Genomic DNA, 12,269 nt, shown 5'->3' with positions numbered 1-12,269 from the left:
TTTTTGAAGATGCTAATTACGAATATCATATTTATTTTTAACTAGATGTTTTAGTATGTGGGCGATACGCCCTCTTATAACAATTTTAATCGATTTGCATAAACTTCGTATTTAGGGGTTTTCGAACATGTTGATTACAAATATAGTATTTGTTTTGCCTAGTGGGATACACACTTTTATTGAATTGTAGGATACGCCCTTTTATTGAATACAACTTATAATGTCAAGGCCAAAGGACAAATTTTTAATCGACTATAACTCATGAACGGTATAATATATTAAAATAATGATCTCCCATTTAGCAATATGACATTGAGTACTACGTATTAAAAAAGCGGTCACCTTGAGTCAAAGGTCAAATATTTAACCATGCGTAACTCTTAAAACGGTACAACATATTGAAATTCTGTTTGCAGTTTTCGGTATAAGGACACAAAATAGTTTATGTGAAGAAAGCAGTGACCTCAAGTCGGCCCTTATATGACAATGGCACATTTTACTAACCCTATTTAACATTTCAAAAAAGGTGAGTGAGGTTATATGAACGGCGTTAGTTTTTTTAAGGTACCTTTTTATTATAGTAGAAATCACAGAAGAAAAACTATAACCCTTCTAACGACCTCGATGTAACATACCAGAAATGATAAAACCAATTGATACAATTTTTTAGATTGTATGTTCTCTTTTTTAAATAATCCAAAATATTTCCTCATAAATAGTACAACATTTAAAGATTTTGTTTTTATATTTGGTATGAGGGCATTGAAAGTCGATTACCTTCTGTATTTGATCTAACTGACACAGTAAGTCATTTTATAAATGCTATAAGAATGTAGTGACTACGAATCAAATGCGACTTGCGCCCACTAACGCCCCCCAATTTTAAGTTGTTTAAATAAATATTGGTCCAGTTAGTTGTAGTGTAACATTTTCAAATTTAAACTTTAACTAGCTTAGAACTTTGATCTCTTTTGTACACTTTTGTTCCCACCAGAAAAATCAATTTTGTTGTGCAAATTTAACAACTTTAGAATTTTGTATTATTTTTGTACCATTTTTTACATCCAAAAAATTGCATTATTTGAATATGCCACGGAAGGCCGTTTTAACTAGCACATAATTATATACTATTTATGCTACTAAGAAAATATTTGTACGGTCCCCAGCAAAACTATATTCCCTTCTAAGTGCTCCAATTCCACTACTTGGGGTCCAGATAATTTACAGCTGTGAAAATGCCTGGACAGATGCAACCCGAATTACACCGAACTTTTCTTTGCATTGTCAGCAATTGCTAGGAATGAGTCAGCAGGTAATATTGTGAATAGATAACGCACGAAACAGTTCTTCATTCTAAGATGGATCTCTATGGCTTAGAGCGTGTTTTATTATGAACACTATATATTATTCTCAATATTATTGTGTATGTAATGTATTATTTCGTTATGTATTGTATGTTTAGATAAATAAAAGTACTGACTACGCATGAATCAGAAGATGCTTGAAAGTAGAAAAATATCAAATCTAGAACAACTGCTGGGAATAAGTTTCTAATGATTGCATTCATTGACAGACTTTCTCCAATTCTCATTCCAATATTCTTTTCTTTCTGGAGAGGAGATCTTCTCGTTACACTGAGTATGCATTGAAATTGAAATTGAAACATTTGAAAAGTTTGAGCCTAGTGGGGATTTGAAGCAGGGTCTGCTGAATAGAAGTTCAATGCACTAACTGCTTACCTACCGCGTCACTTCATCTTCTACCTAAGCTAATAGCTAGTTAAAGTCCTTTCATAGAAGCCTATATACAAGATATTAATGCTCGTATAAAGAGACGTTCCTTATCTGGGTGTCACAATTACTTATTTGAAATTTCCTTCTTTAACTCAAAAACAAGTTATATAGACTTTCCTCAATGATGCAAATATCACAAAACATTCTTCAAGTTGAGGCTACATCACCGTTTTTAACGATACTCCCGATTTACATCATAATTCTTCTTTACCTTGACTTCTAATTTACAAAGAAGGAAAGACGTTAGAAATTATTTTCACATACTTTGAATTATATCAACACGTGTAGAAATAGAAAATTCTATGTTTATCTTCTATAACTACTAATATTTCTAATCTTCGAATGAGGAATTTTTGGCAAAGGGTAAAACAAGAAACTCCCATTGCAGGGACGCGGATTCGAATTCTGTCGTGGTAATTATTATTTTTATTGGCAGATATTGTTTACATAATTGGTATTGAAATTCTGTTATTCCGTTATTACTATTGTCCCAATAGAACAATTATTTTATTGATATATATTCTTTCTACAAAAAATAAACTGTTTTAACTTTATAAAGGTGACTTTTTGAGGGTATTGATTTTATAGTTATTATATACTTACAGAATATCCTTAGTTATTACATTTTATTGAAAGGATCAATATTTTAGATGGAAATATGACAATAGGTAACCAGGAACGAAATTTTAAGCAAGGGTGGCATATTTTTTAAACGATAGTTAAGTGAAACTTTAATTTCCACAGTCCCGTAAATAGTATTTTATGATATTGACTGTATCTATTATAATCTTGTTTTGTAATGAGCTTAAATCTTATAATGTGATTATATTAACCTTCTGACAATGCTCTTAACCTGCTTCATTCATTCTATGTCACAAACTTATTATAAGATTGTATAACAGTCTTAACATGGTGCTGTATTTTTGCCAATGATCTGTTTCCAGCACTGAAAATTAAATTATTATTATTATTATTATTATTATTATTATTATTAGTAGTAGTAGTAGTAGTAGTAGTAGTAGTAGTAGTAGTATTAGTAGTGGTAGTAGTAGTAGTACGACAAAAGAAGGAAAGCAAAACTGGCATAATCGCAGCTTTTCATCTGAGATATATATATATGTCAGAAGGAAAGATTTACACATTTACACATAACCCCAATGCTATTATTACGTGTATGGATTTACAGATAGAATTACCACTTTATGACAACAAGAGATGGAGTATAAATATTTGTTAGCTGATAATAGTAAGCAATTTCTTCTAAGTAGAAATGTCACATCTTAAATAGGATTCTTCCCGTGACTACAGTTTTAAGTTTGATCACTATTTGCAATTTTGCAAACGTAGGAGCAATTCCAGACTTTGTAGGTAACAACGACACAGTTTTTGCCCATACTCTCAGTAAGAATGAACCTTATCCGTTCATCAGTTGTTGAATAAACACGTTACGTTCCCAGACAGTAGGAATCAAGGTTGAAACGGATGACGTAATTTTGAATTGTTGGCATTTCACATGTGAAGGATGTCTTTTGAACTCTAATACCCAGAGCAATTGAATATTTTTCATGTTAGTATACATAAGAAGGATCAATATTGCAATAAAATATCCTTTATTACTTTAGTGGAATCGAAACTGCGATGCCAACGTTGTGAAATTAACGGTTAACGTAATACTCTAACACATCATTGCTCTGGGAGAAGGAAAAACTGGATGTGCAGTGAATTCAGTAAATTACGCACTTTTACGACTCCAAAGTGCTAATGATGAAACTTGTTGATTTCAGTGATGATAAAATAGTAATGTTATATAGAAAGAATACTCCAGAGAATTTAGCTTTAAATTGAAAAACAAAAAGACATATAAACACGCAAGGACATAAAGGAAAAGCTGGCTTTTAGAGGGCTTCGAACCCGAGGTACCGTAGTATGCTCTGCCGTCAGACCTAATTTTCCACGGCACGGCACTGGAAAGGCACTCATGTTGACTGTTTGCGCGTTCTTCCTTGCCTGAAGTAAAACAATAAAATGTGGTAAAAATGCAATTACTGTCTTCCATTTTCTATGTGTAGCCAAATCGGTAAAACCAAATCAAACAAAGAAAAATATTAATACACAAGACGTTCAGTATCTTTGCTCTTCATTACATAAATATAGTAGGGATCAGGATAACTCTAGCATATCCACAAATCATCATCCTTCATATTTTACCGAAATACGTCTTGAGTTTTCCGACAAACTAATATTTTAATGTTACTAAGACGCGAAATTTATTGATCTCATCACTTATTCACATTCTCTTATATGATCATCAAAACCGTCAGGGCACTTCCCGTAGATATAGAAAGGCGAAATGTGTTATCCAGGCTTGGTGTAGCGTGCAAGTACACACATCGAACACACATTAAGATATTTCCCTTCTCCAGACCATTTACATTGCAGTGTGTTGATTCTTAAGCAAAAAGACTTGAAATCCAATCAGAAACTTCACAAAATATGAAATATGTAACCAACTCTAAACTTGGCCATAATAATAATAATAATAATAATAATAATAATAATAATAATAATAATAATAATAATAATAAAGTAATAACCTAATTACAATACCAATTACATAAAAAATACCTTCCAATAAAGAAAAAATAATAGCCACTATGGGATTTGATCCCAGATCGCTGTAATGGTAGTTTTCTGCTTTTAAATTTTGCCAACAACATAAACTGGTAGTTATGTTAGAAAAACATAAAACACACTATTTCTACACGTGTTGATATAATTCAAAGAATGTGAAAATAATTTCTAACGTCTTTCTTTCTTTTGAAATTGGAAGTTAAAGTAAAGAAGAATTATGAAAATCGGGACCATCACTGAAAATGATGACATAGCCTCAAATTGAAGGACGTTTCGTGATATTTTCCTCATTGAGGAACGTCTATATAACTTGGTTTTGAGTTAAAGGAGTAAATCGCGAGTAAGCCATTGTGACACTCATATAAGGAACCTCTCCTTAAAAGAGCATTAGTATCTTGTATCTTGTCTAAGATGAAACGATTTTAACTAGAAACTACTTTGGGCTGTAAGTGAAGTGACGCGGTAGGAAAGTGGTTAGCGCATTGAACATATTTTCGACGAACCCGGGTTAAAACACCCGCCAGGTTCAAACTGTTTCAATTTCAATTTCAGTGCATACTCAGTGTGACGAGCAAGATCATATCCTCTCCAGAAAGAAAATAATGTTGGAAAGATGAAAATTGCAGAAGTTCTGTCAATGGAGACAATGATTTACAAACTTATATCCAGTAGTTGTTCTAGATTTGATATTTTCATCTACTTCCAAGCATTTTCTGATTCACGCGTGGCCCGTGTTTTCTTTCCTGGGACCTACAGTATCTTAAGGATACTTCCCACAGATATACAAAGCTGAATTTTAATATCCAAGTTTGGAGCGTGCTACTAACACACAAATAAAAAACAACATATTGGTATTTTTCTCCCCTACTCCGTCACAATGAAGAGTGTTGAGTCATCAAAAAGACGTGCCCCAATCACATACTTCATAAAATATAAGATATGTATGCAATCTCGAATTCTCAATAATAATGATAATAATAATAATAATAATAATAATAATAATAATAATAATAATAATAATAATAATAATAATAATAATAATAAAGAAATAACAAAATTACAATACCAATTACATAAACAACACTTTCCAATAAGGAAAAATAATAATTGCCACAACGGCATTCGACCGCGAGTCTTTACCACTACTCATGCAAATATAAGATTATAAATTAGTACTTACGGCAGATAAAAGTAGGACTTTATTTCTACACGTGTTCATACAATTCAAAGAATGCGAACATAGTATATGGCGTCGTTTCTTCTTTGAAAATTAGAAGTTAAAGTGAGAAAGAAATGTAATCTGGGCGATCGTTGAATACGATGACGTACCATCAACTTGAAGAACGTTTTGTGTTATTTTCATCATTGACCAAGGTCTATATAATTTGTTTTTGAGGTAAAAAGGGGAAACATCGAGTAAGTCATTGTGACACTCACATTAGGAACGTCTTCTTATATGATCATTAATATCTTGTGTATGTTCTTAAAAGAAACGATTTCAACTAGCTAAGAGTTTAGGTAGAAGATGTAGTGACACGGTAGGTAATTAATTAGCACATTGAACTTGTAATCGGCAGACCCGGGTTTATATCCCAGCTCGTTTGAAACTTTTTCAAATGTTTCAGTATCAATTTGAATGTATACTCAGTAGACGAGCAAGATCTTGTCCTTTCAGAATGCGTGGTCAGTATTTTTATTTCTCTGAACATACAATATATAACGAATATATTACATACACATCAATATTGAGAATATTATGTAGTGTTCATTGGACAAGACGATCCGAACCATAGAGATTCATCTTGGATAGCTGTTTCGTTAGTCACCTACTTCACAATATTACCTGCATAAACACCTGACTTAGTGCTACCAACTGCTGCCAGTGCAGTGCCGAGAAAAGTTACGTGTGAGTTGGGTTGCATCTGTCCAGGCGTTCTCTCAACTGCAAATTATCTTTACCTCAAGTAATGGAATTAGAGCACTTAGGGGGAGGTACGTTTTCTGGTGGCTATGTGGCTCCACGTATACTGATATAATCATTTCAAGACATAAATAATTATTATGTTTAAAATATAACATAATATAACATCGGTATATTATATGTGACATTGAAAACGAAGAAAACAAATTGCGTAATGACAATATATAAATATGTGTTGTGTGTTTGTCTGCAGTAATTTGTCATACGGAAATTACCTTTTAATACCCATTACAGCATGAGATTCACCGTTTCATGTGTAGTATTATAATACTTAATTCCTAAATAAATTTCACATAAGAGTACAAAACTTGTTTCACAGTAAAGAAGTATACTCAAACATGGTTAAAATTTATTCTTTCGTAAAACATTCTATTCACGGAATATTAAGGTGCACTGTTCAAACTTTATTTTGTTTCACAGTACGTGGCACGGCTTTGCTACTTGGACGTTGCATGACTTTGCTTCTCAGTATGAATGTTTGGAACGATATACTGCAAACAATATGAATGACGTTACTTTACATGCTTCTTGCAAATAATTGTATACTTCCACTAACCTCCCCTACATCAGAATGGAAACATTTTCATGTTTTGAAGTGAACATTAACAATGCATGTTTCCCAAGATAGTCTCTAACATATATAATCTTATAGATATTTTACAGTTACGTTATCAATATTAACTTAGATTCATAATTTACATGATAATCTATAAGTGTATAACAAATTAAGAAGATTATATATCAGTTTATCATTTATTTTATTTTCCAGAAGTATATTTCTAATATATTTAATATTTTTATGCAATGTAATTATTGTTACAATAGGCTGCACTTTGTAATTCTGGAAGACCGTAGGTTTCCAAATCCTGACCTAAATAAATATTTCTTTATTCATGATGACACAAACTTTATTTTAATTGTCAACTTTACAGTTTGAGCGACATTATCGTTTCTAACTTAACTAAGAGTAAAATATAACTTTTTGGCTATGAAGAATGCTAATAATAAAAGCAAAAGAGAAAGAACTTTGAACGGAATGAAACTGTAATAATACAGATTCATAGTTGTCTGCCATAACCATTAGATTACGACCACTTCGTCCATTAGCCATTGATGCCTTTAAGATTCGAAATCTTTCTCCTTATTTTGAATCTAGTATCATATTTTTCTTTCGTTCATAAATTCTTTCAGATTTTTCTTGTTATCTTTTTAGTTATATACAGTATGCATTATTTGTATTTACAAGTTGTGCCCGCTTACAGAATGTATTCCGTACTGTCATTATCTCCCCACAAAACTTTAATATTGACCAATTTAACTCTTGTATTCCGCACATTACTTGGTGTTGGAATACCAGACTCACAAGCAGGCGTACATTAAACATTTTGGCACATAGTAAGCGCCTGCTTTCAATAAATTTGATTCGGTCCAGCATATCCTTTTCACTGCCTTTACTGAGAAACTGTATATACAAGAAATATTGAGTGAAAACAATACGTTTGGCAACGCTTCTCTCGTCTGATGTCACTCGTAAACAAGCAAGTAAGTTCATTACTGCTAAACAAGAAAACTAGCTCACAACTTCCGAGCATGCACAGATAAATCAAACGAGTAATAAATAATTAACTATTTTTATTAATTAAAAGGAACTAAATAAACAACACCTTTCTTAGGAAACAAAAATTCTCAAAGCTGTTGCACACAAAAATTAAAAGTTCGTTTAAATTTGGTTTCTGATTAAATAATCACAGAGCAGGAATAAACAAGGAATGAAAAATTTTTTTAAAAATATATTTTTGTTGCATTATTCTTATGTTCTGTAGCTTATTATTTGCAGGAACACTTTAAATAACTTAAAAGAATTTAATAATGATATTAGTGAATTTTTCTTATCTAGTGAATTCTACTTACCTAGTATAATCTTACGTCTTCTAATGATCATATTTATTTTAGGGTTGGGTCTCTTTCTGTAAAAGAAGAAACCCAGGAAATTGGTGGGTTTGAAGAAACTTTTTCTGCTAAAGGTGAGTATCAATTTGCAAATGTAAATTTGTTTCAATATTTGTGAACAATGTGTATACAGTTTTATAAACCAGAAAATAAATGTTTGAGTACGTTCATTAGGGTGAGTAAATATTGTCAACATAGCGTCACAACGAAAGAGTCAGGGCCAAATGGCGAAGACAGGAAGAGCCAGGTCAGAGAGGATTTTCAGAAGCACCCACGTCAAAATGGCCCTGCCCAAAGGACACAACTATTAAAGTGCTCACGTGAGAAGTGCGAATGAAAATCTCCTTTCTGTTCTCGTGCTTTGTTTGCGCTCTTCTGCCGTGACATTTTATGCACCTCAGCATTGACAGTTGACTCCATGATAAAAAAAAAAAATCAACACAGAGCTAGGCAAATATACTCCTTTATGTGAAAAACCATTCTTTTCATTTTTGTTGCTAGCACAGAGATCGTTGTAAAAACTAAAAACTGATTCTTGAATTTAGTTTTATTCTTACCTTCTTCAATGCCGTTATCATTCGGTCCTATTCGTTCCTAATTATGTGTATGAAAAATCCATGAATATTACCAAAAGCTTGCGAAATAAACCTGGCTTCATATTGTGAGGGAAGAGTGTAGACGAACATCAAGTTTAACTTCATTTCACACCTTTAAGGTATCTATGTGTACTCCAATTAATAAATTTTCTAATCGTGATGTACGTTGACAAAGAAATGTATTAAGCACTAGAAATAAGCAATACAAGAGTACTTAGCAACCACTAATGCCCAGAATTCTCTACTGGCAATTTGAAATTTTTCCGCCCATTTGGTTCTAATAGTACTCTAAGATAGATATTAGAATATTTTTGAAAAATATTTATTTTTTTCTTGTTGTTTAGCCCAGCAACTTAAGTTGCCAACAGACGCATATATATTCCAAAAGGGAAACATTTTAACAAATTACAATTTTGAGGGACAAAATACACTGCATAAACATAACTACTAAAATCAAGTCAATCCTTTTTTTATATATATCTTCAACCTTTCTTCTGGAGTCTTTCAAATCAATCCAGTTGAATCTTTCACCTCAAAACACATTGTACCTCGCGTCAATATATCATGCAAAGAAAATGCAACAATACAATGACAAAACGGACTCCAAAGTTAGTTCACGGTTAAAACCAGCAATGCCAATCCATGAGTTTCTGCGCTATGACGACAAATTGTCGTGGCAACTTAAGTTGCCAAGGGGAAACATTAAAACATAATCAACCACACTACGTAGCGAAAAGTTTAGTGAAAGAAAATCACGTGACTCGTAATATTTCTGATGAGGAACTGTCTCGAAATATGATCTTTTTAAAGAGGAAATAGCATTTTCTTGAGTTTCATATATATACGAGGGGCTATAGCTAAAAGTTTGTGCAATCACCTAGAAGCAATCCACTCTGTCGAACTCTGACACCGAGATAACATTGTTTCTTATACAGTAACCGTGTATAACGACACATCTTAACTAGCGGTTCTTCACTTTCAGTAAGCATGTTTTGTAAACGTCTGCAGTTTGGCTTTGAAATCACAGTTCTACCTCAGAAATAATGTCATCTCTACTGTCAAAATGGCATCCTCTGAGGTGACGCTTTATTTCTGGGAAGAGAAAGAAATCAATTGTTGCTAGGTGTGATAAGTAGGGGGGTGAGACAATATTTTGTATAAAAATTTCACTGCCTTTGTCATAAATGCATGGGCGGAATGAGCTGGTGAATTGTATGCAACATCAACATTCCCTTTGTTACCAATCCACAACGTTTCTTCTTCAGTTCATCTCGTAATTTACTCAGGAGAAGGGTATAATATGTACTAATAATAGTTAGCCAGTGTGGTACGTAATTTGTTGGGATGACCCCTTCACAGTCCTAGAAAACGCAAAGGATCAGTTTGGCGGCAGACTTCTACACTCGTATTTTTTTTTTTTTTTTTTTTTTTTTTTTTTTTTGAGGGAGAAGTGTTTCTATTGTTTGTTCATTTCCTTTGTTTCTGTGTCACAAACATAAACCCAACCTTCCTCCGTTCTAACTAATCTGCCGAAAACGTCCTCTTCATCTCTCTCATAGAGATGCAACATTTCTCTTGCAGCATCTTCGGAATTTCTCTTCTGGAAGAGTGTTAGCAGTCGTTTCACGCAGCGTGCTGACACTTCCTGAAAATGCAGCTGGTTGTGATTGATACTCCAGTCAGACTCATAACTGGTATCTATTGTGCACACAACACTTTCAATGGTTATCTTTCTGTTTTCCATTTTGATCTCAATTTTATCCGTCAAGATGCCATTATCAGTGAAAATGATCTTCCAGATCTAGAGTAGTTCATGGCCATTTGTAATTGCCATTTTTACTTAGATATCATCTCATAGTATGACTTTTATCCCAATAGACTTCTTTCATCTTTTCGTGGATATCCATTACTGATTTGCCGTGAAGATGGAGGAATTCAATGACGCTCTGTGCCTCAAACTTGTCAATCACCTTTAGTTATTTGCATGCAAGAGTTTCTGTAACGAGTCCAGAATTTCCATGATTAATATACAGGACCAGCTAGGATATCCGAGGGAGTTCCTAGTTTGCCACCTTCTAAGTAATTGCACGAACTATATATATATATTCTTTGTATTTATTTCTTCATATTCTCCAGTTTCCAGTTTCCAGCAGTTAGGATTCCGAAGATGTTGATATTCATGATACTGTACCATCATTAACTTGCAAATATGAATAATACATCTTCCATTGTTACTTTTTTTTAACATGCACGTCTAAAACAAGGACATAACAATTTGAGACAGTGCTGCTTGAAAAGAGATATCTCTAAGTGTAAAGTAGAAGTTAATTTTGGATTTGCTATGTTGTTATTCTAGTGGTTTAGCGTATGTGAGTCAGTTTAACTCTTTTGATATGTGTTTACTACAACATTGTAACATTTGTTATTTTATTACACTAGTCTAGATGTTAGAAAGGCGCTTGAAGTTAAATAGTCAACTCTATGCATCATGGAACCTACGCTAAAAATGCAATTTTCCTGAAGTGTACGTGCTTACCCTTACAGTCATCGCTTCCAAGCCACACAACGTTAACTCTGCCTTTAATTTCAATGACGGCGTCAGAGTTCTATAAGAGAGAAGCCACATAAGCATTTGCACTGAGACCGAATCTCCTTTCCCTCCTTGTAACGCATCCAGCGTTGGAGCCTGTAGTGATTTTTCACTTTGCAGTTATACCTGGTATTCACAATTCTGATGTGACGTACAAATATTAATAAAAATATAAGAAGTTTCTATAGTGTGCTAACGCCCCTTCTCAGTTCGAAAGCTCATATAACGCGCGAACAAGTTGTACTTTGGGGATGACAGAACTGACAAGTTGCACCCAGGATTTTGTAAAACTTGTATTTGTTAGAGCGTAAAATATGGGATCTGACCTGGGTTGCATGTAAATAAAACTTAACACTTACAAAATGTGACAGATTATGATATTGAAAAGGTAGAAGTTGGTGAGAAGGGAGACAGCTGTTGGGATTGGTTAATCTAGTCGTACTTACTCGCAGTTCTCAGCGTTTCTTCCCTCGCGGTTCCATTGGTGACACTCGTATATTCCTGGGCCTCCTTGGACTCTTCTTCCAGGTAGACGATGAAGTGGGTGAACGTTAAGGTGCAGCGCAAATCAAATAACAAAACCCATGTATCTGCATTGATTAATTCAACCGGGTTTAAAATTACTTCTCGAACCACAAGACATTGAAATAACAACTTATTAATGTTAAAGATAGCAAATGGATCAAGGCAAGAGCAAGGAATAGTTTCTCAAAACTCAAAATCGTAGT

General features: G+C 33.4%; 1 protein-coding gene across 2 annotated transcripts in view; it reads left to right on the top strand.

Moving 5' to 3' along the window:
- The window catches only part of LOC145663017 (phospholipid-transporting ATPase ABCA3-like), a 373,059-nt gene that overhangs the window by 191,769 nt on the left and 169,021 nt on the right, over positions 1-12,269 (top strand). For both annotated transcript variants that reach the window (XM_081729148.1, XM_081729149.1), the window contains one exon: positions 8,359-8,429. In XM_081729148.1, the coding sequence (XP_081585274.1) occupies positions 8,359-8,429 (71 nt within the window). The remainder of the gene's footprint in view (positions 1-8,358; positions 8,430-12,269) is intronic.

This window comes from Thermobia domestica, chromosome 10 (genome assembly GCF_964235325.1).
Source record: "Thermobia domestica chromosome 10, izTheDome1.hap1.1, whole genome shotgun sequence".
Classification (NCBI taxonomy): domain Eukaryota; kingdom Metazoa; phylum Arthropoda; class Insecta; order Zygentoma; family Lepismatidae; genus Thermobia; species Thermobia domestica.
The sequence above is the reverse complement of the archived record's forward strand: the minus strand, read 5'-3'. Positions and strand labels throughout refer to the sequence as shown.